The sequence below is a fragment of the Pseudopipra pipra genome, chromosome 1 (assembly GCF_036250125.1).
Source record: "Pseudopipra pipra isolate bDixPip1 chromosome 1, bDixPip1.hap1, whole genome shotgun sequence".
In the NCBI taxonomy this organism is placed as follows: Eukaryota; Metazoa; Chordata; class Aves; order Passeriformes; family Pipridae; genus Pseudopipra; species Pseudopipra pipra.
In genome coordinates this window covers 153,337,899-153,364,938 of record NC_087549.1, presented here as the reverse complement: position 1 = coordinate 153,364,938, position 27,040 = coordinate 153,337,899, and the positions used below count along the sequence as shown (strand labels likewise).

Genomic DNA, 27,040 nt, shown 5'->3' with positions numbered 1-27,040 from the left:
CACCCAAGGAGTATGATCAGGCAGGAGGTGCCATCCTGTTTGATAGGACAAGGGGTGATGGTTTTAAACTAAAAACCATTTAGATTAAAACCAGTTTAGATTACGTGTAAGGGAGAGTTTTTATGACAATGGAAGTGGTTTAAAACACTGTAAGAGGTTGCCCAGAGAGGTGGTGGATGCTCCATCTCTGCAAACATTCAAGGCCAGGATGGATGGGGCTTGGAGCAATCTGATCTGCTTGAAGATGTCTCTGCTCATTGCAGGGGGGTTGGGTTTGATGACCTTCCAACCCAAACTCTCCTATGATTCCATGATCTAAAGGGTTGTTATCTAAGCTGAAGCAAAAGTTCTCTTCTTAGATGAGCCTTTAGTGCAATTCTCTGAGTTAGAACTGGGCCTATCTATAATCACCTCACAATTGCTCCTGCCTGTCCTGAGTCATTGCCCCAGCCTGAGGTTTAGGGGGAGCTCAAGTTTCTGTGCCTTAAGTCATTTGTTCACCTGGGTAGGTTTGAGCAGGTACAGAAGGCTGCTAAAGGCACAGGCTGTGTTTAACCAGACCAGTGGATACCCTGTGTGGTATTTGGCACTTGGAATGCAGGATCAGAACCTGCACTGGGATTAGAGGATTCAGTGTGAACAGAGAAAAGCGTTTGGGTTGTTGGAACGGTCAACCTGAACCTCAGAGCGTGGAGTTGGGAGGACAAGCTGCTCACAGGGTTTATCCAGAGCACCAAAAACCAAACCAACTTAAGGTTCAGGTCTGCTGTGCAAGGAAAGAGAAGACCTTGATGATGTAGTGAAAAAGAGGTGGTGGTTAAAGGTCCCAATTTTCTCTGTCTGTCTCTACACAAGGACCTTTTCTCAATACCCATTATACACAAAGGAAAGGTCTGTGTTGGCTTCAGTAGGACCTGGACCTCACCCATGGTGAACAATTCTCTGTTAGAAGAAAATCACAGTGGTAATGTTCCACCACAGCCCCTTTTTTTTCCCTTCACTGAGAGGGGTGTGGGGTTGAAACACATGGATTCGGATCATCAGGAGATGTGAAGGAGTCAAGTCATAATGATGTCTACAACAAATTGCACCTTTGGAGCTTTCCTTTAGGGAACCTTTCTATTAGAGTCATGTCAGAAACAGGAGAATGCAAATATAGGAAAAAAAAGGGAAAAAAATAGGAAAAAATAGGAAAAAAATCAGTAGTCATGTGACACTGAGTGTCTCAAACTAGAGGTAAAAGGGAAACAAAAGAACAAGCTGTAGTTTTTCAACAGCCACAAATTAGGTGCATCTCAAATCAGTAGCTGACTTGCATATTCATAAGACAGCAGAATTCAGGAAGGATTTTTTTTTTTTTCATTACCTAAAGGGAGAACACTTCAGTTGAGGTATTTTTCCAGTAAGTTCCTTCCCTGCCCTAGCTCAGCTTAAAGCCTTAAATCCCAGGCTGTGACAGACCCTGTGGAGGAAGATCCCCAGGGACCCTGCCATGTTCAGCTGTGCTTCCCCCTCTGTGTTTGCTCCGTGCTGGTTTTAAGTCTGTGTTCATGTTGGGCAAAAAATACATTGTGGGTTTGTTTTTTTTTTTTTTTTAATCATGATAAATCAATACTGCTGGTTGTGACAGAAAGTGCTTTGCCACTGCTGTGTCCTCTGTGCTGTGTGTGAGTTGACCTCCTGAAGTTTTATGGGTTTTGTGCCAGTGGTCCAGCCCTGAGCACCCATCTGTGACACAGTTTGTGCCATTTATAGCAGTGCAGCGTCTGCCACTGATGTTAATAATGAAAGCAGTGATAGCAGTAATGTCTTCAATAGTGCAGACAGTGGTTAAAAGGAAAATAAACATATGGCCTCAATTTTTTTTTCTGCTGCTGTGAAGTGCTGGCAGCCAGATGTGAGATGTCAGAATCTGTTTACTGTTTGCCAGTGCTTTTCCATTCCTGCAGTTTTCTGTCTCAAGAACAAAATCTGATACTAAAAGGGGGAGGATGATTGCCAGTCTCACGTGTTTCCTTCAACATCTTTTTCAGAAAAGCCACTCCTTTTCAAGCAAGAGCTCCAAAACGAAGAGGCTAAAGAAGGAAAACAGGTCAAGCTGACCTGCGAGCTCAGCAAACCCGGTGCCCCAGTGAAATGGATGAAGGGAGACACTGTCCTCCATGCCAGTGAGAAGTATGAATTTAAGCAGCATGGAACTGTGGCAGAGCTCATTATCCGAGACCTCAAACCCACAGATGCTGGGGAATACACCTGCAGCTCTGGGGAGCTCAAAACCACTGCCCGGGTGAAAGTGAACGGTGGGTAGAGTTAGAGACATTAAACACTTCCTTAATCGAGTGCTTAATAGGTCTATTAAAAAAAATATCACGTAACACTTCATTTTTTTTATGTTAATGCCTTCTTTAACACGTAGAATTTAAAGGTAATATTGCACACTTTTTATCACCTGTGTATATTTAATTCACGTTGTCTCACATTCTGTGTTGGGGGTTTTAAATCTGTAACTTCCAACTGGGCAAAAACTAATTAAGTGGAGTTCAGAGGACTATTTTTCTATACCCTATGTCCTATGTTTCCTGACCTATGAGCTGTTTTACATGGCTGGGGTTAAGAATGGAGTTACAGATGGAGACCAGTAGTGTTGGAGCACGGGAATGTGAAAACATAAATGCAGTCCGTGAAAAATTGCAGGTGGCCAAGTGATTAATTTTTAGACCCCCAAACTCCCACAAACATCCTTTTTAAAGGCTCTCAGGTGCCATCTGCACTCCCCAATGGCCTTTAACAAATATAGTAGCTTTAGTAACATAGGAAAAGTAGTACGTGCTGGAGCAGAGAGTGGGAGAAATATAGGATATGAATATTGTTTCAGAGCCCTGCAGGAGCAGGGAATTCATTAGGTGATGATGCCCAGGGGATTCTGAAAGGGTCCTTACTAAAAATGAGGAATAATTTCCCCCATACTCCCAGGAATCCACAGTGACATGATAACATCTGGGGGAGAGATTTATTCCTGCTCCCAGGCAGGATCATGTTGATGCCACACAGCCAAGGGAGGCTTAAGGGCTGCTCTGCTCACTTGGAAAAGGGCTGGTTTTAAGAGGTGACAGCTCTCGTGGGGGCACTTGTCATAGAGCCAGGTCAAGAGGGCATGTCCTAATCCCTGGATCTGTGTTCCAGCTGTGCCTGTCCTTTTTAAACAAGCCCTGGAGAACACGGATATGGAAGAAGGGAAATCCGTCTCCTTGCGCTGCGAACTCACAAAAGCCGATGCCACGGTGGTGTGGAAGAAGGGAGGAGCCACGCTCCAGGCAAGTGCCAAATATGAAATGAAGCAGAAGGGGACAGTGGCAGAGCTGGTGATTCATAATGCAGAGCCAGAAGATGCGGGAAGATACACCTGTGACACTGGAGACCAGCAGAGCACAGCCCAAGTCAAAATCCATGGTAGGAACGAGACACCTGCTTGTGACCATTTGTTGTTGTCCTTGCCATGGTCCTGCTACCTCCTGCACATTTAGAGTTCGGAAAAATAGGGATGAGTACAAACAAAAGGGTCTGTTGTGTTTTCTGGGATGGTAACTTCATGCTAAAGCATATCAGTCAAATATATCTGATAACAAAATATCTTTTTTTTCCTTATGAAATATCTCTTATGCTTTGGATAGAGACGACTGTCCAAGCTCTAAGCCAAGAGGTAAGAAGGGCCTCAGCTACACCTTTTATTAAAGAATATGCAGTTCTTTTCTCCTCTTTCTCAGCAAGTTTTTACTTGTCTGTGACCACCAGCGTTTGGGCAGCAGAAGGGTAATTGCTTTGACATTCTAATTATTGGTAAATAGTTGCTCTCTTTTCATGTGGTCCAAAACTCTTGGTGTGTTGTCGTAAACACAAATGGAGTCCTGGAAATGCAGGTAGGTCAGAGCTCAATTGCTGTGCGTGCCAAGAGAATTTGTTTTGGCTTTGGGTCCCGTATGAGGTCACCGGATGGTGATGATGCTCCCAAAGTAAACTGAGAATGCTTCATTCCTCAGCTGCCTCTGTGCTCTTCAAGGAAGAGCTGAAGCCCGTGGAAGCTGTGGAAGGTGGGACAGCCACCCTGCAGTGTCAGCTGAGCAGAGAGGCCCCCGTGGAGTGGAGGAAGGGGCAAACTCTTCTCCGGCCAAGTAACAAGTACAAGATGAGGCAGGAGGGCACAGTGGCTGAGCTGCTGATCCATGATCTGGACCCAAAGGATGCTGGAGACTATTCATGTCTAGTGGGGAGCCAAAAAACCACGGCAGCCTTGTCAGTGAATGGTAAAAAGGCAGAAATAACCTGTGAAACTCTGGAATGGTTTTGTCCACCTCTTCCCTCCTCCTCTCTGTACATTCCCTCACAGCACTCATCTCCGTGTCCTGCTTCCACTGCTTTCATCCATCCTCTTTTTCATGTTGCCACGTCACTCCTGTCCCCAATCTTCATCCTCAGTCGGCTTTCATTATGCCCAGTGTTGGATATGTGTGTGTGTGTGTGTTGTCTTCTTACCTTTCCTCAAATGAAGAGAGCTGTCCTGCACGTGTGTTTTCCTGAATTAACATGGAAACATAAGATTCCTTGGGATTTTCTGTTAAGGAGGGTTTAATGATGAGGATGAGTTTGTCATTTACATGCATGATCCCAATCAAGACCATGAATCGATTCCCACAGAGCAAGTTACTAGAAAATTTCTTTCACCATCCATGAAAAAAAAAACCGGGATGTGCTTAAGGACAGAGGGTGTTGGAAGAAGGCTTGGGTGGATACACAACAAATAACGAGTGAGCCTCTGAGCAGAGATCTGAGCAGGGTCTTGGGTTGCAACCCCTTTCCATTCTGCATCTCCCAGCCCTGCCAGTGCGTTTCAAAAAGGAGCTGAGGAACGAGGAGGCCACGGAGAGCGGGACGGCGACGCTGCAGTGCGAGCTGAGCCGGCCCGGGGGCTCGGTCCAGTGGAGCAGGGATGGGAAGGTGCTGGAGCCAAATGGAAAGTACAAAATGAGACGGGAAGGGCGCTTTGTTGAGCTGGTTATCCAAGACCTGGACTTGGCGGATGCCGGGAGCTACACCTGCACATGTGGAGACCAGAAGACAACGGCTGCCCTGAGAGTGAATGGTAACTGTTCTACCCATGTTTCTCTTTAAGCCCCAAACACACCTTAAATTGCAGCGTTTTCTGGTCAGCCAAAGCTTGGTCAGTGTGTTTTTTTTAGAGGTTTCGTGTTCTTGGCTCTGTGGTACCAAAGAGTCATCCTGTTGGAGGATATTCCCTTGTGCTTTTTTTGCCTTGAGGCAGCACATCTATGATGTATATTGTTTTCTTTAATTTGTTTCTCTCTCCTCTAGGAGGTTTCACCCCCATTTCAACAATACACACCCAGAAATAATGCATTTTTGGTTAAATGTATACACTGAGCCCAGTAACTTACAGCACAGTCCAGTTCATTCCATTCCATTCCAGTGCTGATTCCCTCTCTGTTGGTATTGCATCCCTCAGCCTTGCCTGTCCTCTTCCAAGAAGAACTGACAAACAAGGAAGCTACAGAGGGGGAGGCAGTGACTTTACACTGTAAACTGAGCAAATCGGCCCCAGTCGAGTGGAAAAGGGGGAATGTGGTCCTCAAGCCAAGTGAAAAATACAAAATAGAGCAGGAAGGTCCCTTTGCAGAGCTGAGGATCCAGGATTTGGGACTGGCAGATGCTGGTGATTACCACTGTGTGTGTGGAGACCAACAGACCACGGCTGCTTTGACAGTAAATGGTAAAAAAGAATTTCTCAGCACGTGCCCAAGTAAACCTGTGTGATTCCAAGACCTCTTCCTCTTTTTCTTCTGCTTCCTCTGATCCCTGTATACTTCCTACCCTCCCCTCTGCTGATTAATCTTCCTCTCCTGTTTTCCTTCTCTCTCTCTCTTTTTCCTTTCACCTGATGCCCTCTTGATGTGCTGTTTGTCTTCCTGGGTGCTGAGTGAGCACAGGCCCCCAGCTCAACACAACCTCCCTAGTCCAGAATAGCTGCTTGTTTAGAAGTTTTCCCACAGGGATTGACCTAAAAGTGGGAATAACATTTACTTTTTCTGACTTACACTGTCGCACTTGTTGCTCCTAAGGGGAACAAGTTTCCCTCAATATTTGCTGCTACACAAGGACAACCTTCATGAAAAATAGGCTTTTTTTTTTTTTTTTTTTTTTTAATACTCCTGCTACTCCCAGCTCCATTTTGACCAATTTTGTCTTAGCTCTTCCAAAGCAAATACTTTATCTCTGCAGAACACTGACAGCATGTTTGTGACTACTCTGCTTTAAGGGGCTCTATTTATTTCAGACAATGCCATAAATCAGGCACTTCTGTAGAGCTGCTGCTCTTCTCAAGGGAAACAAAATGCTCTGGGTCTCATATTGAAATGTGGCCTCTGATTTTATGGTATATAAAGGAAAAGATAGATGGCTTGGCAACTATTTTTTCAGATAGACTTGCTTTTAAAGAATGTTTTAAAGCATGAGGAAGAAAAACCAAAGTAAAAATCAGACTGAATTGTCTTTTGAAGCATTAGAGACTGGAGGAATGAAATCCTGGAGGAGATCAAGAAGGTCCTATGGCTTCTGGGAGATAAGAGAGTGATTAGATCTTGGGTCAGGCTTTCTCAGGGTTGATGCCATATCCATGTTGCATTTACTCTGCAGTCCTGCCTGCTCTTTTCACCAAAGAACTGACAGACCAAGAAGCCACTGAAGGTAAAAGTGTCTCCCTGCACTGTGAGCTGAACAAGGCAGCTGCCAAGGTGGAGTGGAAGAAAGGATTCAAGACCCTCAAGCCAAGTGACAAATACAAAATGAAACGGGAAGGTGTCACTGCCGAGCTCACAATCCAGAACCTGGACACGGCGGACGCTGGGAATTACTCCTGCGTGTGTGGGGACCAGCAGACCATGGCAGTTCTGACAGTTCATGGTAAAACAAACAAAACAAGGCACACTCTGGAAGTAACTATCCTGTTTTCTCTGCTCATTTGGACAGGTCACACTCCCATCTCCTTCTTCTGCCAGAGCTTTATCCACAGTTCCATCAGCTGGAATGTGTGGCACAGGAGGGGTATCGGGGTCCGAGCTTAGAGTAAACCAACCAGGGTTGTTCACACTGCTTTAATTAAGGATCCATCATTTTGCTTTTCCCTTGAAAGTTCCTTTATTAGACTCCCTGTTACGCTCAAGCCAAAAATTGTCTTTCCTCAAAGGGGTTATGACTTAGGGATTTTTTTTTTTAAGGTCTCATAAAGTTCCAAAAGGTGAGGTTGTTCCATGGAATCTTATGCCCACACTTCATTCCTGAGACAACAAGGTGATTTTACACTTACAGCCCAGTTGTCATGGCATTCAGTTGGTGTCCTGTGTAAAAGCCCAAATCTTCTAAGGGAGGACAAAAGGGAGAGCTTTGATTTTTACTGAACCTGACATCTTTGAAAGGGTATGTCAGTTCAGGTGAAAATGCTTGTTTTCTCACCCTGTATTGAAATGAACAACTTCATTTCAAACTGACATTTAGAATGAAACTCCAGTGTTTCATTTTTATTTTTTTTTTTAGATGTGAAATGTCTCTTGTGTTTGCTTGAGGATGTGAAAAGACAGCAAACATCCTCCCCTTATGGTTTAAAAAGTCATATAAGAAAACCATTTTTTTTTCCCCAGAAATTTCAAACTAGTCTTTTTGCTTGAAATTTCACAGGGGAAAAAAAAAAAGGCCTTTCTACTTCTGTTTATATTGATTTATGACTCTAAGTACATGTTAAATACTTCTATGGATTGCTGGAAGCTTTAAATCCTTTCCCGGTAATGACATTTCTTTCCTAACACTGATTCACGGAGACTCTCGAGAATCTGTTTTCTTGTATCAAAAATCCGTTCAAGATAAGAGGGAAAATGGGAAGTTAAAACATAATTTTAACTCTTTGGAACGTTACATCTCACTGCTCATGTTGCTGTCCTTCAGCTCTGCCTGCATATTTCAAAGAAGGGCTGAAGAACAGGGAGGCCACAGACGGTGGAACAGCCACCCTGCACTGCCAGCTCAGCAAGGTCGGGGTCCCCGTGGAGTGGAAAAAAGGGGACAAGACACTCAAACCCAGTGAAAAGTTCAGGATGAGACAAGAAGACACGGCTGCAGAGCTGCTGATCCGAGATCTGGAGGTGGAAGACACAGGAGAATATACCTGTGTGTGTGGAGAGCAGAAGACCTCAGCTGTCTTGACAGTCCACGGTAAAAAAGCCATTCTGGGTTGTGATTCCGGTGTCTCCAGGACATCCCTTTTCTCTCTCTTTCCCACTTGCTTTGATGTTTTGATTCTGCAGCATTTTTTCTTGGTTTGCTGGTGGTGTTTCATCCTGTCTCCCACTGTCTGTCAGTTCAAAACTGGTGGCTTTATAGCAAAGTAAAGAAGAGTTATGAGAATTTTTCATCTTGGGCACTTAAAAGACCTCACCAGCAAGATTATTCTCAGAGGGTTTGTCCTTGTGTGTCACTGCTGTCAGTGGATTTTGGTGCTTAACCTGGAGGAAAGTTCTTTAAAACTGCTGAGCTCAGTTAGTGAGAGGTTTTTCCATTCAAGAATGAATGACTGTCCTCCTCTTTTGCAGGACTTTGATATATCCTGCTGAGGATAAATTAAATATACCCTACCCCACAGCATTATTCTGCAGATCCTGACTTAGGGGGTAGTGGGACAGATTTTGTTCCCACAGATTTTGTCTCTGCTTTGGTGAACAATGATGAGCTCTGGTTGCCCCTCCAGAAGAAGTAGTTCATGTACAGTCCAATAGATAAAAGAACAGGTTTTATTTGAGGTATATCTTAAGGGATAAGGTGGTTGTAAGGACAGGTGGGAAACTGTGGAGTAAAAACTCTTCTCCTAGATTTTCTGCACACTTTTGCTTCCTCTTCCTTCTTCCACCTGGAGTTAAGTTCTGTTCCTCCCCTTCTCTGACCCAGCACTTCCATCCCAGGGCAAGTCTCTTTGTTTTTACTTCAGTGGCAAAAAGCACCTTAAATGCTGCTAAAAAAAAGCCCTGTATCCCTGACATTAGAGACATTTATGTCCTTGGAAATTGTGGCTGAAAGGTGCACCTGAAGTTATGTTACTAATTTATTTTCTGAACCAAAAGGATAAGTTATGGTTTTAGGAAAGGGAGGGATCTCCAGATGGCAGTGCTGTCACCTGGGTTGAGGACTTCCAACCCAAAATCAGGTCTTTGATGTTCAAGATAGATGATTTCAGACTGAAATAGGTGAGAGGACTACTGGAATCACCTTGGAAGTGATGAGCATGCTGATAAATCAGTGTTAGAAGCCGGTCATGGCAGTAACATCCCTGAGGGATCCTGCAGTAGTTTTCTAATAGATGCAGTTTTCCAGACTGTATGATTTGTTTTCCTGTGTAATGATGAAGGACCGGCCTCAGCACCTAGCTCTGAGTTCCTCAAGGTCTGGTTGATGGTTTTGATGCCCTCTCTGTTTATATCACACCCCATAGCTTTGCCTGCCCTGTTCAAAAAGGATCTTGTCCCTGTGGAAGCCACGGAAAGCGGGGCGGCTGTTCTGCAGTGTGAGCTGACCAAACCCGCCCCAGTGGAGTGGAGGAAAGGGCAGGAGGTGCTGCAGCCTAGTGAGAAGTACAAAATGAGGCTGAAGGACACCGTTGCTGAGCTGACAATCCATGGCCTGGAGGAACAGGATGCAGGAGATTACACGTGTGTGTGTGGAGACAAGGCAACCACAGCTTCCCTGACAGTGCATGGTAAAATACCTGGGTTTAATAGTTTTCTGTGTTGTCATCTGTGGTCTCATGGGGGATCACAATCTGGTCTTGGTCCCATCTATTAAATTGTTACGACAGCTGTACCAACCACTGGGAATATCTTCCACTGAAAGTCCTTCCCTTGGGATCATGAATAACATCTTTTCAGTTCCTGCTCTTTCCTGTTGATGGAATCTGGAAGCAGACAGTGAAGAGCTTGATGAAGTCATAAATAGTACTTGGATTATTTCCACTAATTAATTTCTTTAGGGCATATCACTGAGATTTCACTTGTTTTTTTCTGGAATGGAATTGAAAAGTTAGGAAAGCATTGCAGCCTGTAATTTTAAATGACATAGTGTTCATTTTAATTATTAAGATGGTTTTAAGAAAGAGCTGTGCATAGTTCCTTGAGATCTTGGGATCAGTTTTGTGTTGTTATATCCTAAACTGCCTTTGAAACATCCCTTCAAATACTGAAATTATAGTTTTACAACACTGATTTCCAAATCAGTGAGAGCTGGGAAGCTGAGAGTGGGGTGGTGCTCTATTTCATGCCCTGGATCATACCATAAAAAACCCTCTCTGATTTATGAATAAGGTGTTTTCCATCTGTCCAAAGTCAGTCTTTTATGATTCTTGGAGTTATTATTAATCAGTGTGACATGCTCAGTGTGACCCATTGCAAAGCACAATGCGGGGGTGCCCCCGAAATCATTCTTTGCCTCTCAGGTACTGTATATTCTAAACCTTTATAGAGTAAAAGGTTTTAACTCAGTGGAGCAGTCAAGGCGCAGTTTTTCCTCGATTTTTAAAGTGCTCTCTCTTCACCTGTGACCTTCAGCCCTCCCTCCACGTTTCAAAGAGGAGCTGAGGAATGTGGAAGGCACAGAAAAAGGCACGGCCACTTTCCGCTGCGAACTGAACAAGCCCGGAGCCGCCGTGGGGTGGAGGAAAGGAGACACAGCCCTGGGGACAGGTGACAAATTCACCATGAGATGCCAGGGCACGATTGCTGAGCTGGTGATCCGTGATTTGGATCTGGCAGATGCCGGGGATTACACGTGCTGCTGTGGAGATCAGAGAACCACGGCCGCGCTGAGAGTGAACGGTAAAGAAAAAGGAAATATGTAACAAATTCAAAGGGGTTGTTTTCAAACAGTTATTTTTCTAAGAGCTTGGTAGTGTCAGCTCTTAAACTTAACAGCCTTATTTCTGATGTATGTAGCAACATGTGCTTGGACATAAATGCCTGAATGCACTGGTCAGTACCAAGCACAAGTCAGGTGTTCAAGGCAAAAATCTGAGATATTCATCTTGGTATTAACTCACTTCTTTGATGCTCATATTCAGTAGCAGGTGCTAAGAAATGGGAGATCATATTATTGTGATGGTGGTTGTGAAGATTCTAATCCAAAATCCTAAAGCTGAGAGGATAATTTGTTGCTGAGATATTTTTGATGCAGTTTTCAGTGTTTCAGAATAATTTGAGGGTCCAGTTCTGCCTGACCACTGTCTGAGGAGGTACAGAATTCACAGAATAGTTTGTGTTGGAAGGGACATTTAAAGGTCCCTCATGGTCTCAAGGAAAAGAGAAGTTGATGCCTCAGATAAAGTTTCATTTGTGAACTTTTAAAGCAATTAATTGTATTCCAACAGAATGTAGACACTCTGGTCAGGCTTTGTTTTCCATTCTGGCAGGCAAGATCCAAGGAATGTAGGGCTCAGTCTTGCAGGTCTGGAGAAGTTGAGACTTGCTGTGGTTCTCCATTTCATGCCAAGGACTTTACCATAAAAAAAACCCTCCTCATATTGATGAATAAGGTGTTTTCCTGCTTTCCAAAGCCACTCTTTTATGTTTCTCAGAGGGCACATCAATCCTGCTTGATTAGGAAAGGCTTTGCTTGTCACACGTGGTTGACAGACCACAGCTAAGTGGTTGCTTGAATAGCTGCCATGGTCACACTTTGTGCTCATTTTGAACTCCTCAGCCTTGCCTGTGCACTTCAAGAAGGAGATGACAAACGAGGAAGCCACAGAAGGTGGAACAGCCACTCTGCAGTGTGAACTGTCCAGACCTGCCCCCGTGGAGTGGAAAAGGAAGCACAAGGTGCTCAAACCGAGTGAAAAATACACTGTGAGGCAGGAAGGCACCACAGCACAGCTGCTGATCCACGCTCTGGAGGTCAAGGATGCTGGGGAATACACCTGTGTGTGTGGAGAGGAGAAGACAACTGCAGCACTGACAGTGCATGGTAAAGGAGACAGAAATGGGGGATTTTTGTGGCGTGTTTCTCCCTTCTCCTCTGGAAGCCTCAGTCCTGACATGCAATGAGTTCTTTCCTTAATCTTGCCATCATTAATTCTGTTGATAAGAGATTTTCTTCTTTTATTGTTGTTTTTATCTAATTCTCACTAGAATTACAGTTCCATTGATTATACTAATATTTTCCCTGTTTTCTTCTCCCTGCTCTTGTTGGTGCACAGCTTTGCACCACACCAAAGGCTGAAGATGCCACATCCTTGCTTTTTTTTATTCTGTCTTACTTACTTTTAACTTGAGCTTAGAGAGGTGGAGCAGCAGGAGTATTCATACTTCTTGAAAAGGATGATTAGATTTCAAGCTGTATTAGGATTTGAGAAATAATTTTTGATTTTGGTTCAATGCAACTTTTATATATAACTCTGACCTAGGATAATGTAGATTTGTATCCAGGTGTTGCAGAATACTCAGCATTATAGTGGAAGAATAATTCACAGTCTTCAGTCAAGTTTATCTACAACTTTCCTTGGAAGAACGAGAAACTTTATTTTTATTATTAACACAGGACAGTCAGAAGTATTTTCAGCCTCTTTCTCAGCTGGAAATTCAGTAGGTCTGAATTCAGGGAGCTGATTTCTTTGCTTTACTGCCCAGACCTTTTCATCTTTGTATTTACCAATAACACAAGGATTGCTTCAGTCTTCAACTTCCAATATAACCATGGAAAATAGAGTTGGAAATGTCGCTTAGTCCATCTTCAAGCCCGAGGTCACCATCATTCCAGCCAGAAAGTTTTTCTTAATTTCAGCAATAGTCTTTCTCGAGCTGGCTTCTCATTTTTCCTGTTTCAAATTTTATAAAAAAATGAGAAATACTTGGGGGGTTTTTTTTGGTTTTTTTTTGAAACTTCCTCTTTTTGAAACTATTTTAAACTTTTTAAACTATTTAAACTTTCCTCATGTCTCCATTTTGTCTTCTCCTTTCTGGGCTGAGAACCTTGAATCCTTTTAGCCTTCCTTCATAGGCCATGTTTGCTAGACTTCAGCTCATCTTTGCTGCTTTCTGGACCACTTTCAGTTAATCCACATCTTTCTGGAAGCGTGGTGGCCGAAAGCAGAACTGCAGCTCTGCACCTGAGGCTTTGCCAGAGGGGAGCAGGATGGAAGGAATTCCTGTGTCTTGCATGGGACACTCCGTTTTATATATTCCAATTATGATTTCTTTATTTGCATCAGAGTTGCATTTTTCAACTTGTATTTTTTCCAGGATCTCTTGTAATCCCTAATCCCTTCGTGCCTGTTGTTCTCCTCCTTGTATCTGTGTTGTTGATCATCCCTAATTAGGATATTTTCCACCTGCTCTTGCTGAATTGCAGCCTGTTTTTCCACCACTACTTCACTGAGGTTTTCTATATCTTAATCCACTTTGACAAAGTGCTTTCACTCTTCTCTCCCGCCTTGGGATCATCTGCAAAATTAATGACAACTCTTCATTTCATTGTCCAAGTCACTAAAGAAAATGCTGAATAATACTGGATTCCAGAGCACTGAGGAACTCGACTCATTCTTTCATTGTGAGTGTAAATCACAGTAGAATATTCTTTGACTGTAGTTTTCAAATTAGTGGCACGTTCCCTCTGTAGTTCCACCTGTACCTGAGTTAAAGTAAGAGCTTTGCTAAATTAATAATGTGCAGCATATACTGGGTCTTTCTGTCTGTGAAGCTTAATCTATGCCAAGAAAAAATTACACTGGTCCACTCCTTTAGGAAGAGAAAATCTCTTGGCAAATCCAAGTTTTTCAAAGAATTAAGTTGAGATGAGATGGATGTGATTCCTCAGATCCTCTCTCTGCCATCTCTCTCTTTTTCCAAGAAGGTGAAGGGGATTCATCTTGTAGGTCAAGACTGATGAGTATTCCTAAATTCCCATTTTTGTCAGTGGAGATCTAGTCAGCACAGTCCATGGAAGACAGGGATGCATCCAGTTCACCTTATTTAGCAGACATGTGGTCAGCAGATACCTCTGCTGACTCCACTGACCTCACCTGGATCTTTCTTGGCTGCCTGGGAGTTCAGACTCCTGTTTTGCATGGCAAGAACCAGATGTGTGCGTGTCAATGTGTGAGGCCTTTTTCACCTCTTAGTTTCTGGTTTTTTCCTTATTTGTGGAATGTCATCCATTCATGCTCTTTGATTTCTCCAGTGTAAATGTTGATGCCTGATATTCATTGATCCTGTGCCTTCCATGACGAATTTCATCACCCCAAGGTGCCTTAAGAATAGTCAGACTATTTAAATATTCTCTAATCATATTTTTCTTATTCTAGCCAGAATTCCTATTACTTTCTTCACTATCCTTTACCTTTAATATCAAAGAAGAAGGAACTAAACTCTTCAGCTTTCTCATGTCACTCACAGTCAACTTACATTCCTGAAAGAGAACTAAGCCAACATGGTTTAGGGGTGGCTTTGGCAGTGCTGGGTTAAAGGTTGGACTCACTGATCTTAGACGGCTTTTCCAAACTAAATAATTCTATGATTCCATGATATCAGCATCATTTTGCAGATCACTTTTAGCCCCTCTTTCACGTTGATCTTTTGTCCAGGAGGTGACAGAGATTGGGAATGGGGAACTGCTCTTGACCTTCTTGAGACACTCAGAGAACCTGCCCTTTCTGGGTTTGTCTCTACATTCAGCAGGATTTCTTTTGCACTCATCTAAACCTCCTGTATTTTATAGTCCTCTTGAGTTTTGGGACATTGAAAAGTTTGTGCTTTAGATAGACTATTTCTGATAATCCTTGGAGTGAATTACTCTCTAATTATGCTCTTAATATTCTTTGAGAAGTTTGTTTGAAGTTTTCCACTCTCTTAAACTGTCTTGTCCTTTAAGTTGACATCTGCACGATCATAAGTAACAATTCTCAAATTATTGGACCTTGTTCTCTTGTTACCCACAGAATTTTCTTTCGTTCTTCTCCATCATTACCTGTCCTAAAATCCATGAGCTTTCCTGCTTCGTAATCAATGTCTGCACAATTATCCTCCCCATCCTTATTCTCAAATATTTATTTCTTGTTGGTCAGAGAATGAATTGGAGACCCTTCTCTCCTGTTCTTCATATCTATTCTATATCCAAATGTAGTTCCTGCCCCAGTCCAAGGACTTACCAGGTGTTGTCCCAACCTGCTGCTCCCAGAGTATATATTAGCACATTACCATCCAGTCTTACACTCTGAATTATTCTATTCATTGTTCCTAAAGGGACGGGGTTTTAGGATGCACCTGAACTTCCTGGTGTGAAGATTATGGCAGATCTCCACACTGGAGACATCATCCTTTTCTTTTCTTTTTATTGCTACCCAAGCACTTTGAAGAGATCTCTCTACTCTTCATCTTGTTCTAACTCTGGGTTATGCCTATAGGCATCCTTAACACCTAAATTCAAACCTGATCAATTTTTCCTTTATTTTCTTTCATGGATGGATTTTCCACGCTGAATTATACTGAGGAAGTTACAGTTTTGACCATACATGAAGTTTGCCCACTCCTGCTGTTTATTCTCCATCCACCTCTAAACCAATCAGAAAACTTGCTTAAAATTTACTTAAAAAAAAGAAAATGATAGGACCCTTTTTTATCTGCAGTACAAATTAGCATCTTCCTTGCGTGGGATGATCCTCACGTCAACAACCAGGCACGGATAGATAGAAACACCAGGTTCATTTAGTTTGGTGGCCCAGGACTGCATGTCATGAAAACATTTGCTGCTCTGTTTCTCAGCCCTCCCTGCCCTCTTCAAAGAGGAACTGAGAGATGAGGAGGCCGAGGAGGGCAAAGCGGTGACTCTGCGCTGCGAGCTGACCAAACCCGCCCCGGTGGAGTGGAGAAAGGGACACACGGTGCTCAGACCCAGTGAGAAGTACAAAATGAGGCAGAAGGATGTCACTGCAGAGCTGGTGATCCAGAGCCTGGCTGAGAGTGATGCTGGTGATTACACCTGTGTGTGTGGGGACAAGGAGTCCACAGCTGCCTTGGCAGTGCACGGTAATGCCCAATTCCACCTGGATGTCCTTATTAACAAGTTTGAATCACTTTTATCACCCTGTTCCTTGTCATCTGTGCATAGTTCCTGTGAGTCTGACTTTGCATTGAACCGTCATGAGGATTAATTTTGTGATTTAGGGGTAAAACCTTCCAGCAATTCCATATACAAAGTGGTTTTAGGATCCCTAAAGCAGATGTGAGATCAAGCCTGAGGACAGCCCCCCACTGATGCCCTCACCTTTCCTTCCCCTCAGCAGGAGGCTGGTTTTCTGCTCCATTTTAACCCTCTTCCCATTGCATCCTCAGTGCTGCCTGCAGGGATCAGGGAGAGCCTGAAGGACCAGGAGGTGACAGAGGGTCAAGGGGCCACTCTGTGCTGTGAGCTGACCAAGGCTGCCCCAGTGGAGTGGAGAAAGGGCAGCACTCTGCTCAGAGCCAGTGACAAGTACAAGATGAGGCAGGAGGGCACAGTCATGAAGCTGCTTATCCATGATGTGGAGCTGAAAGATGCTGGAGAATACACGTGTGTGTGTGGAGAGCAGGAGACAACAGCTGCCTTGATAGTGCATGGTAAAAAAACCCATATACAAATATCTGTATTACTGTGCATTTCTTTGTCAGCCCACTGATATTGGTCGTGGCTGAATTGTTCCTTTACATTTGTAAGCTCTCTGTAAGATCTGGTTGTATCCAGGCTGCTTTTCTCCTCATGTCTGTTGGTTTGTCCGATGTCCCAGAATGAAAACCTCTCACCCCAAAGTGTTGTCTGCCTCTGTACCACCCCATCCCTTCTGTAATCTGTGTGCCACGTGTCATGTTTAACGTCCTCTGTCCACTTTGTGACCTTCAGCCCTGCCAGCACTTTTCAAAGAAGGCCTGAAGGACCTGCAAGCCCTGGAAAGCCAAACAGCCACTCTGCGCTGTGAGCTGACCAAGGCTGCAGCTGTGGCGTGGAAGAAAGGGAATAAAATGCTCAGGGCAAGTGAAAAACACATCATGAGGCAGGAGAGTGGCCTTGCTGAGCTGGAAATCCGTGACCTGGAGCTGCAGGATGCAGGAGATTACACCTGTGTGTGTGGAGACCAGCACACCACGGCGTCTCTGGCAGTGAATGGTAAATGCAGATGAGTGTCCACTTTCTGTTTCTCTGTTTCTGGCTGTGTGAAGTGTCCACCCATCAGCTTTTCCTTAGGGATTAATTTGTGTGCAGGAAAGGAGAGCTTCTTGTCCTGACGTTTAATTTTGGTCTGATATTCCTGAAAAGGAAGCTGAGGATTTGGCTGTTTCTCCATGCAAACTCCAGTGTTGTAGGTTTAAGGGAATAAACAACTAGAAGAGACTCCTGTTAGACCAGCTGATTTGTCCTGTCCCTGTGATAAATTCTTTAAATTCCACCTTGAATGCATCCAGCCTGTTGTACCTTGACCTGTCAGCTCAGTACTTCTTTGTCTTACAGTCACTGCTGGATTCAGTTTTCCAGATCATCACAGCAATAACCTCAGCCTCAAAGTCCAAACCCCCTGAATCTGGCCAGATTTGAACTTCATCATGCTGATTGCTTAGTTTAAACACGCTATTAACTTTCCATTCCCAGCCCTGCCAGTGCTTTTCAAGGAAGAACTGAAGAGTGAAGAAGCCCAGGAAGGAGCATCAGTCACTCTGAGTTGTGAATTAACCAAAGAAGCTCCAGTGAAGTGGAAAATTGGGCCCAAAGTGCTGAAAGCAAGTGACAAATATCAAATGAGACAGTCTGGCACCACTGCAGAGCTGGTCATTCATGACCTAGAAGTAAAAGATGCTGGAGATTACACCTGTGTGTGTGGTGACCAGAAGACAACAGCAACCTTGGCAGTTCATGGTAAAAAGACCTTATTAAAATTGATAAATAACTCTAGAGACAGGCATCATTCTGAAGTTCAGTTGTTTCTTCCCTAGGTTAGTAGCTTGTCTTTTTTTTTTTTATCCCTTTCTCTTCATTCTATTTATAACTCATTTCTTGCTGAGAGAGAGTCGCTCATGGCAAATTTTGGGGTCATTATTAATCTGTCCTTTGAAAAGGGAAAACAAGATGTTTCTTTCTGCCCAAATCCCCTCTTCTTGGATATTTACATTTTCCAGCTCCAGCCCTGTGGTTCACTTCAGTCAACCCCAGTTTTCTCCAAAACACACAGGTATGGTCTGTCAGCACCTGCCCAGGAACCGGACAGAGAGGGTTAAATAAACCAACCCATAAATAAATAAATCCTTTTGCTAATAACCTCATTACCTGATCTCTGCTCTCCTCCCATTGATGAATATCCACGTTAATGAAATAACAGTCCTTGACTTTGAGGAACTTGGTCAGAGATTCAGTTCTGCCCCTCCAGATTCTTCCAAAAACAGGGATCTGGGCTTTCCTGAGACATGGACTTTTCCTGAGGCATTTGGGGTGTACCCCTTTACACAAGGCACTTTTGTGGGTAAATGCCAATAATTAGTTTTCCTGAAGGTTGCTTCCTGTAGGTTGTTCTGTCTTTGGGTTGTGATTCCAAAATGGGAAATAGCAAGAATCTGAAATTCTCGTTACATGTAATGGCCCTTCAAACTTCAATTTAAAACTAGGACTAGTTTTATTTTTAAATCTGACTGCTTTCAGGTAGGTGGGGCTATAATATTTTGATTTAAAAAAACCCAGAAAATAACAATATCAGCCTCCAAGAAATGCTACTTGTGTGGGTAAAATAGTCCTGTGTGCAGCAGTGTTGTTTGTGAGTGCTGTTGATCTCAGATCTGGGTCTTTCTGTCTTCTTCTTTCACTATGAATAACAACAGACACCCAGGGAACTGCCCCTTAGGGTGACTGAAATCACATCACACTTGAAGTAGGATGCTTTTGGAGTTTCTAAACTTGGTTATGCCTAAGCATGTCTATAATAGGCGGGGGGGGGAGGAAAAAAAGGCATAAGGGGAAATAATCTCAAGCGTGAAAAAGAAATTGGGATTTTAATTCTGTTTTTCTGCTGACCATCTGTCCGTGTTGCATCCTTCAGCTCTGCCCCCACTCTTTAAGGAAGAGCTCCAGGACAAGGAAGCAGGAGAAGGTGGAGAAGTCGCCCTGCACTGTGAGCTCACCAGGGCTGCTCCAGTGCAGTGGTGGAAGGACCAGAGGATGCTCAAAGCGAGTGAGAAATACAAAATGAGGCAGGAAGGGACCAAGGCAGAGCTGGTGATCCATGAAATAGCTGAGGAGGATGCAGGAGGCTACACCTGTGTGTGTGGGGAGCGCCGGAGCACAGCTGTCCTGACAGTCCAGGGTAAAGCCATCCTGACCTCCTGTTTCCTGGCTGGAAGCCTCTGCCCTCTGCTATAACTGTTCAGTTTTACACACCTGTTTGTTCAACCTTATTAACTGAACTCCCATTCATTTGAAAATATTCCCTGCCCCTCCTCACCTGCAGGCTGTGCCAACTGGAAAATCCCAGTCTGTCTTTCTCTATCCCATCCTCTTTGTCTTTTCCTTTCCTTAAACACATGCCTGCTACTCTTTCATCTTTCCCTTCTGCCATTCCTTTCCTAACACACAAACCCACTATTCTTTGGTCTTTCCTTTCCTGCCTTTATTCTTCAAAGCACAAATCTGTTTATTCTTTGCCATTCCTTTCTGGCATTCTCAATACTGACCATTGTAATATGGGGAAAAAGAAGTGTTAGTTAGTTATAAATTCTTCTGTACTGAGCTATGCTTATATTGGGCTTTGTGCCCATAACCTTTGTCCTCATGCACAAATTTCCATTGGGAGACTAATTTTCTAAGGCTGTAGATCTCCTGCCAGTCTTGTTTTGTTGGAAGAACCACTCGCTGTGCGAACAAAACTGGTGTTTCAGCTTCAGAGTGCTGGAGATGGGAAATGTGCCAAATCTGGCTAAACCCGGGTTCTATCTTGGATGTTTTAACTTAGTATCACTGCTGGGGACACTAAATTTTTTAGATCTGAGGTATCCAACCTTGTCAAACAGGTGGAATGTCCTATTATCCCATTTAATTAATAGAGGGACATATGTGAAGGTCACCACATTTATTTCAAGGACACGACTTGCAATGGGTTACAGGAACGATGTTCAGTGGGGAAAAACATGTTCTGAGACAAGAACACCGGCTGGGATTCAGCATCTGGAGATTTTCTTTGTGGTCAGGAAGAACCTTTGAGTCCTGGATGAACCTTTTCAAGGATAGCTCAAGGAAGAAGGGATGAGGATGAGTGAGGAGCTGTGCCAACACTCAGAACACAGTAGAACAGCTCAATAAGTAGGAAAAGAGAGCACAAAGATATGAAGTGTGTGGGAGACACCAACACATGGGAACTAAGGAGCTCAGAGATGATATTATTGGTTTTTCTCTCATGGAAATTGGTAGAAAGCAGGTTGTTGAGGACAGGCCAGTTTTGCCAGTAGGAAGCCAGCATAAACCCCAAAGGATTAAGATGTATATTCCCACTAGGATATTTTCACTTCTCTTCCCTCTCTTCTTTGCTGATGCTCAACCTTCCATAACTTTCAGAACTTCCCCCCCTGTCAGTTCCTCACCCATCCCTGGAGAGGTGCTCAGTCTGTAACACTTTTTACCTGCATCCTTCAGCTGTGCCTCCATTTTTCCAAGAAGAAATGACCAGCAAGGAAGCAGTAGAAGGTGGAATGGCCACTTTTCAGTGTGAGCTCAGCAAGGCATCTGCCCCTGTGCAGTGGAAGAAGGGCCACCAGATCCTCACCTCGGGCAAGAAGCACAGCATGAGGCAGGAAGGCCGTGTTGTGGAGCTGGTGGTTCATGACTTGGACCTGGATGACAGTGGAGATTATACCTGTGTGTGTGGAGACAAGAGCACCACAGCTGCCTTAACAGTGCATGGTAAAGTAACCCTTGGGATGGTCCTCCAAACCTTACAGCTGCCCAAGCCTCTGTTGTTATGGTCTGTTCCTATTCCCTTTCTGTTTGCTTGAGTTTTCCCATTCCTTTGGACTTTATGCGCTTCCTCCTTGTGTCAGAATTGGGATAAGAGTTCCCTGTTGGTGTTTGTCCCCCTCAACTGTGCTGGTTCATCTCACCTTTTCAGTGTCCAGGGAAGTTGGGGGAGATTTTCCGTTGTGTCCCACTGACCTGCATCAGGGCTCAGCATTTCACCATCCATCCTCTCCCACGGGACTTTTGCTTTTTAAGGGATATTCACGCTCTCTCTGGTACCCTTTTACTCTTCAGCACTGCCTCCAGAATTCAAGAGAGGCCTGAAGGACCTTGAGGCCGTGGAAAATGGCACAGCTGCTCTGCACTGCGAGCTGACTAAACCTGCTGTGGTGGAGTGGAAGAAAGGGCAGGAGGTGCTCAAGGCAAGCAGCAAGTATCAAATGAGCCAAGAAGGTGCTGTTGCAAAGCTGATTATCCGTGAGCTGGAAGTGGAGGATGCTGGAGATTACACCTGTGTGTGTGGAGACCAGCAGACAACTGCCACTCTGACAGTCAACGGTAAAAACAAGGGAAAAAAGCCACAAGGTTTTCTGAAATTAAAAATAAGAACGGTGGTTTAGTGTTGCTGAAGGAAAAGACCTGATTGCAAATCATGAGGTGTGCAGGACAGCGTGGTTTTATACAGTCTCAGAGACAGGCAGAAAATGGGAATTGCAATGCAAAACAGTGCATTTTTCAGCATGTTACTGTCAGGATAATCATAATCTCTCCTGCAAGTGGCCTGGCCTTAGAGGGAATCTGAACTCCTAAAATTCCCTGCCTTAAGAGGGAATTTGAACTCCTAAAATTCCCTGCCTTAAGAGGGAATTTAAACCCTTAAAATTCCCTGCCTTAACAGGGAATATGAACTCCTAAAATTCCCTGCCCTTAGAGGGAGTCTGAGCTCTTACAACTCCCTGCTGACCTTCAGAACACCTTCAGTGATCAGGGCAACGTGTTGGCTACTTTTGGAGTAGGAAAACGACCGTGCCATTTTTAGATCACAGATTAGATTAAGCTTCCGTACACTTCATGGCAAAATGTAACTTCTTGAAATCCATCTCTCCTTGTTCTGTAGATGTTCCTATTTCATCTCTGGGGAAATAGCCTTGTACTTTGAGTATGGAGGTTTAGAAACATCAGCAAAACAAGCTCTTTTGGTGCTTTCACTTTCTTTCAACTCCCTCTTTCCCAAGCCCCAGCTGTGGAATGTTGCAAATCACTTTTTCTATTTTATAGCCCTACCAGCACTTTTTAAACAAGAGCTCCAGGACACCGAGGCAGAGGAAGGTGGCACAGCCACACTGAGGTGTGAGCTGACCAAAGCCAAGGCTCCAGTGGAGTGGAGGAAAGGGGATGTCACCCTTTACCCTGGTTTGAAATATGAGATGAAGCAGCAGGGCTGCACCGCTGAACTGGCCATTTCTGACCTAGAACTGGATGATTCAGGAATATACACCTGTGACTCTGGACACCAGCAGACAACAGCTGTGGTGACTGTACATGGTAGGCACAGTGTTGACCCTTGGCTCAACAAATGTGGAGTGGAAGGAGGTTCTCTTGGTGTTCTCTTTGCTGCTGGTCCCTGCCAGAATAAATGTTCTTCTTTGGCACGACAAATGGTCAGGTTAGAAAGGTTGTTCTTGCGGTATCTTGAGTGATTAATGAGCATCAAAGCTTATTAGAATCATAGAATGGCTTGGGTTGGAAGGGACCTCAAAGATCATCTCATTCCAACCCCTTGCCATGGGCAGGGACACCTTCCACTAGACCAGGTTGCTCGGAGCCCCGTCCAACCTGGCCTTGGACATTGCCGTGATGTCAAAATATGCTGAACTCTCCTCCCCTGAGTGCAGGGAGTGTGGCTGGGTATGGGAATGGCATAAGGGATGATAAGAGAGGCAACAGTTAGGGGATAAAGGATTTCTCTGACAGATGACTGTGCTCTATTATTACTGAAGGCTTTGAACTTCAGGTGTAAATGTTCCTCCACCCCTTCTTCTACCATTCAGAGCAAGACCTTGCCTGAAATCTGAATTTCCTCTCCCATTTATCAGTTAATGTGTTTTGAATACCAATTTGATTACTATATGTTTATACAAGCTCTATTTGGGAGAAAAAATACTCTGCTTAGTATTGCAAACTCAGAGACCTCTCTTAAGGAACAAGGGTTTGTGTGAGAGAGAGCATGTCCCAGGGATCTTTGCCTAAAGCACCTGTAGTTGACATGGAGACACTTCCATGGGAAAGTCTGGCTCCTTCAGACCACAAACCAGGCCACAAACCACCCTCTAAAATCAGATCTTTCCTCACTTCACCGCCAGTCCTCAGCTCTTGGTTCACACAATGGTTCAAGAAAGATGCTGCCAAGACAGAGAGTTGCAGCCCAAGGATTATGGAATCATTTCTGAAGAATGATGGTAGGATTGTGTCCTTCTTGGGCTAAAACACTCTTGAAACGTTTCCCTCTCAAATTTTGCAGCACTGCCTGTCACCTTTAAGCAACCCCTGCAGAATCAGGAATCCGAGGAGGGAAGCACAGCCACGTTCTGCTGTGAGCTGTCGAAACCCAAAGCTGCTGTGGAGTGGAGGAAAGGAGGAGTGGGGCTGCAGCCCAGCCAGAAATATGAAATGAGGCAGAGGGAATGCCTGGTAGAGCTCTTGATTCATAACCTCAAATTAGAAGATACAGGAGAGTACAGCTGTGACACTGGGGATGAGGAAACCAAGGCAGCTTTAAATGTGAAAGGTACGTGGGCTGAGCTGACTCCTAAAGCAGCAGATCCCATCCAACGTGCAAAGCAGCAGTTTCAGTGTGAAAGTTTTAAGTACATTATTCTTTTTCTCTATAAATATTTTCTTTTTCATCTGATATACTGGGATTTTATTTTGTTCCAATGAGAATGGAAGAGGATGATACTTTGTTCTTCCAGCGCTGCATTTGAATTTTGGGTTCTAATAAAGAAATATTTTCCAGCTCTGTGGCCAACAAGAAATTAAAGAAAGAACAATAATTTAACATAACATCTGCATATTTCACTTGACATGTTGTTTAAATATTTTTAAAAAGTATTCTCTTCCAAATCCTGTAAGAAGACAGGCAACGACCTTCCTGATCTGTCAAGGCTGCTCATGGAATTTTGAATTTCTAGCTCTTGAGATCACTGTTAGACCAACTGAAGGATAAATTCACTCAAAGAATTCAACCCTGGGAAGGATTTGAGTCAAGAAACAAAGGAAATAAAGGCAATAGATGTTATGGGTTCTTCTGATGTAGCAAGACCTAGTAGCTCCAGGCAAATTAGAAAACATGGATCCTGCCCAGGAATGTCTCACTTGAAAAGCAGAGTATCTTCTCTGGAGTGTCAGTCTGTGTGAACCAGGACTTGACTCAGGCTTCAATAAAAGCTTCTTTTTTTGTCTCCTTTAGCTCTGCCAGTTCTTTTCAAAAAGCAGCTCAAAGATGAGGAGGCAGAAGAAGGAGCTGCGGTGAAATTCCAGTGTGAGCTGACGAAGGATAACGCAGCAGTGGAGTGGAGGAAAGGCACCATGGAGCTCTTCCCATGTGCCAAATATGACATTAAATTAAGTGGCCACACAGCTGAACTTGTGATTCACAGTGTGGAGCCAGAGGATGCTTCTGATTACACGTGTGACACGGGAGACCAGCAGAGCACTGCAGTCCTCAGAGTGCATGGTTAGCGTTGCATCAGACTGGAACAGAGGAGAGAAGGCATTTGTGGAAATATGTGAATGGTGTTATTTAACTTACTGGTGAATATGAATCCTTCTAAAAGTTAGGAGATTGAGGAAAACTGCTGTCCAGACATAAACAGAGCACAGAGAAGTGGATCTTGTGGGACAGGGTTCCTATTTCAGCCTGTAAAGCACAGTGTGCAGTGCACTGACACCTTTCTCTGACGTGACAAAAGCAAGAAACTCTGTATTGTGGGGACCTTTATATTCTAATAGATTTTTATTTCTAGCACTTTGCATTCATTCCTGGCTCACTTGAATCAAAAACAAATCACACATCATTTAAAAAAGCATTTTAAGTTTAACTATATTTAATCTATCCATGAAAACCCTGAGAATGCTGTGTTTAACTAAACCAGGAATGATGACTGATTGATCACAGAATTACAGCATGGCTAAAGTTAGCAGGGACCACAGCAGGTCATTTGGTCCAACCTCCCTGCTCAGGCAGGGCCATCCCAGCACCATCTGTGAAACGTTTGTGGTCATCCCAAACAGTTTGGGTGGAACTTGTGGCTTTGATCTAAACCACAACCTTTCAAACTACATCCTCTGGCTGAACCTGACCCACGAAGCAGCCACAGGGTCAGCTCTGAGTGAGAGAGCCTGTGACTGCTTTCCATGTCTCACAGCAGGGTTTAGACAGAGGAACCACAAGCACTGAGATTCCAGTTTCCCCAGCTGCTCACACACACACACACACACAGGATATTCCCTTCTGTTTTCCACCCGTTGCCTGAGCAGATCCACATCCTCTTGATTAAATATGCATTTATGCATCATCTGGAAAGACTCACTGGTGCTGGTCCAGGGTCTTGAAAAGATAACTGAGAAACCAGAACAGAGTTTAAAGCTTTACATCATTTAGGTGTTGGAAATCATGAGTATTTCTATAAAAATGAAGAAATTTATGCCTGTTTTAATCAGAAAGTACCAGGTTTTGCTTAGTCAAAATCTTTCTGTGTGTGTAAGTTTTCAATCTCCAGAACAGGTGCATAAAAGGTTTGATGTGGATGCCTTTGACTTTAAGGGAAACATATCTGGGGAAGTTTCTGATCCTCTCTTTGTTTGGGTATACACAATATAAGTCTCTTTGCAGGCAAAAAAAGGTGGTTTTATTATCATATAACCCCTTAATGCAAAATTGCCCTGCAGCATCAGAGCCTGGGTGCTTTTGCTGAGCTGAGCATTCCAGGGAACAGATCCCGTATTATTTATTTCTTCCTCACTTTGCAGCCACCAAACCCCGGCTGAGGCAGCAGCTGAAGAACGAAGAGGTGGAAGTGGGGGGGACAGCCAGGCTGCGCTGCGAGATCTCCATCAGCAAGGCAGAGGTGGAGTGGAGGAAGGACGGAGCTGTCCTGCACCCCAGCTCCAAGTACGAGATGTGGCAGGACGGGACCCTCCGGGAGCTCCGCGTTCACCGCCTGGAGCCTGGAGATGCCGGGGAATATTCCTGCAAGGCTGGAGACGAGATGACCTCTGCCAAACTGACAGTGAAAGGCAAGAACTGTTTGTTGGGGCGAGGAGGTTTTCACTTGAGGAGACTGAGGTTTCACCACGTCATCATTATTACTGTGAGGAACGCAGAGCATAGGAAGGGTGTCTTAAAAAAAATCTGGTGCTCAGTGGATGTGCCGAAGCAAAGATTGACGTGGTGGACAGGGGAGGATGAAGCAGCTGTGATTTGTGACTCATAGCTTGAAATATTTGCTTGACATCATATGCAGGGGGGCGAACAGATGGTCCATCCCCAGCTTCCAGTCACACGGCAGCTGCATCTGGCCTTAATGCCATCACAGAGCTTGGGCCACTAGTGTGGAACAAACACTGCCAGCATCTCTACAGGCTGCTCCATGTTGTAGATCCTCTGCACATTACACCCAGCTGCACCATTTGTCGTGCAGATGGTGACCTCAGTTGTAGGAATATCTGCTGTGTTTGCTCACGTGAAGATTTCACTGCTTTTTTTGATGGTTGGACTCGACAATCTTAGAGGTGTTTTCCAACCTTAAGGATTCTATGATTCCTTTGGTATTCCCCAGCAGACTTGGGGTACATATAGATTTGGGGGTATGTTGGGGGGCTGTCTGTGTGATCTTTGCACAGATCTGCAGGAGTTCAGCTGACCTAGAAGCAGGACTCAAGCCAACTGTGCTTACATTAATCCAGTGAGTCCTCCTGCTGCGAG

The 27,040-nt window shown here is 44.2% G+C and overlaps 1 protein-coding gene across 1 annotated transcript in view; it reads left to right on the top strand.

Moving 5' to 3' along the window:
- Nucleotides 1-27,040, top strand: part of OBSCN (obscurin, cytoskeletal calmodulin and titin-interacting RhoGEF) — a 153,024-nt gene that overhangs the window by 69,700 nt on the left and 56,284 nt on the right. Inside the window, exons 34-54 of the mRNA XM_064639721.1 lie at nucleotides 2,034-2,300; nucleotides 3,184-3,450; nucleotides 4,038-4,301; nucleotides 4,871-5,137; nucleotides 5,519-5,782; nucleotides 6,706-6,972; nucleotides 8,008-8,274; nucleotides 9,545-9,808; nucleotides 10,653-10,919; nucleotides 11,800-12,063; nucleotides 15,855-16,118; nucleotides 16,425-16,688; nucleotides 16,969-17,232; nucleotides 17,713-17,976; nucleotides 19,148-19,411; nucleotides 20,734-21,000; nucleotides 21,349-21,612; nucleotides 22,333-22,599; nucleotides 23,576-23,842; nucleotides 24,524-24,790; nucleotides 26,086-26,352. Coding sequence (XP_064495791.1) covers nucleotides 2,034-2,300; nucleotides 3,184-3,450; nucleotides 4,038-4,301; nucleotides 4,871-5,137; nucleotides 5,519-5,782; nucleotides 6,706-6,972; nucleotides 8,008-8,274; nucleotides 9,545-9,808; nucleotides 10,653-10,919; nucleotides 11,800-12,063; nucleotides 15,855-16,118; nucleotides 16,425-16,688; nucleotides 16,969-17,232; nucleotides 17,713-17,976; nucleotides 19,148-19,411; nucleotides 20,734-21,000; nucleotides 21,349-21,612; nucleotides 22,333-22,599; nucleotides 23,576-23,842; nucleotides 24,524-24,790; nucleotides 26,086-26,352 — 5,577 coding nt within the window. The remainder of the gene's footprint in view (nucleotides 1-2,033; nucleotides 2,301-3,183; nucleotides 3,451-4,037; nucleotides 4,302-4,870; nucleotides 5,138-5,518; nucleotides 5,783-6,705; nucleotides 6,973-8,007; nucleotides 8,275-9,544; nucleotides 9,809-10,652; nucleotides 10,920-11,799; nucleotides 12,064-15,854; nucleotides 16,119-16,424; nucleotides 16,689-16,968; nucleotides 17,233-17,712; nucleotides 17,977-19,147; nucleotides 19,412-20,733; nucleotides 21,001-21,348; nucleotides 21,613-22,332; nucleotides 22,600-23,575; nucleotides 23,843-24,523; nucleotides 24,791-26,085; nucleotides 26,353-27,040) is intronic.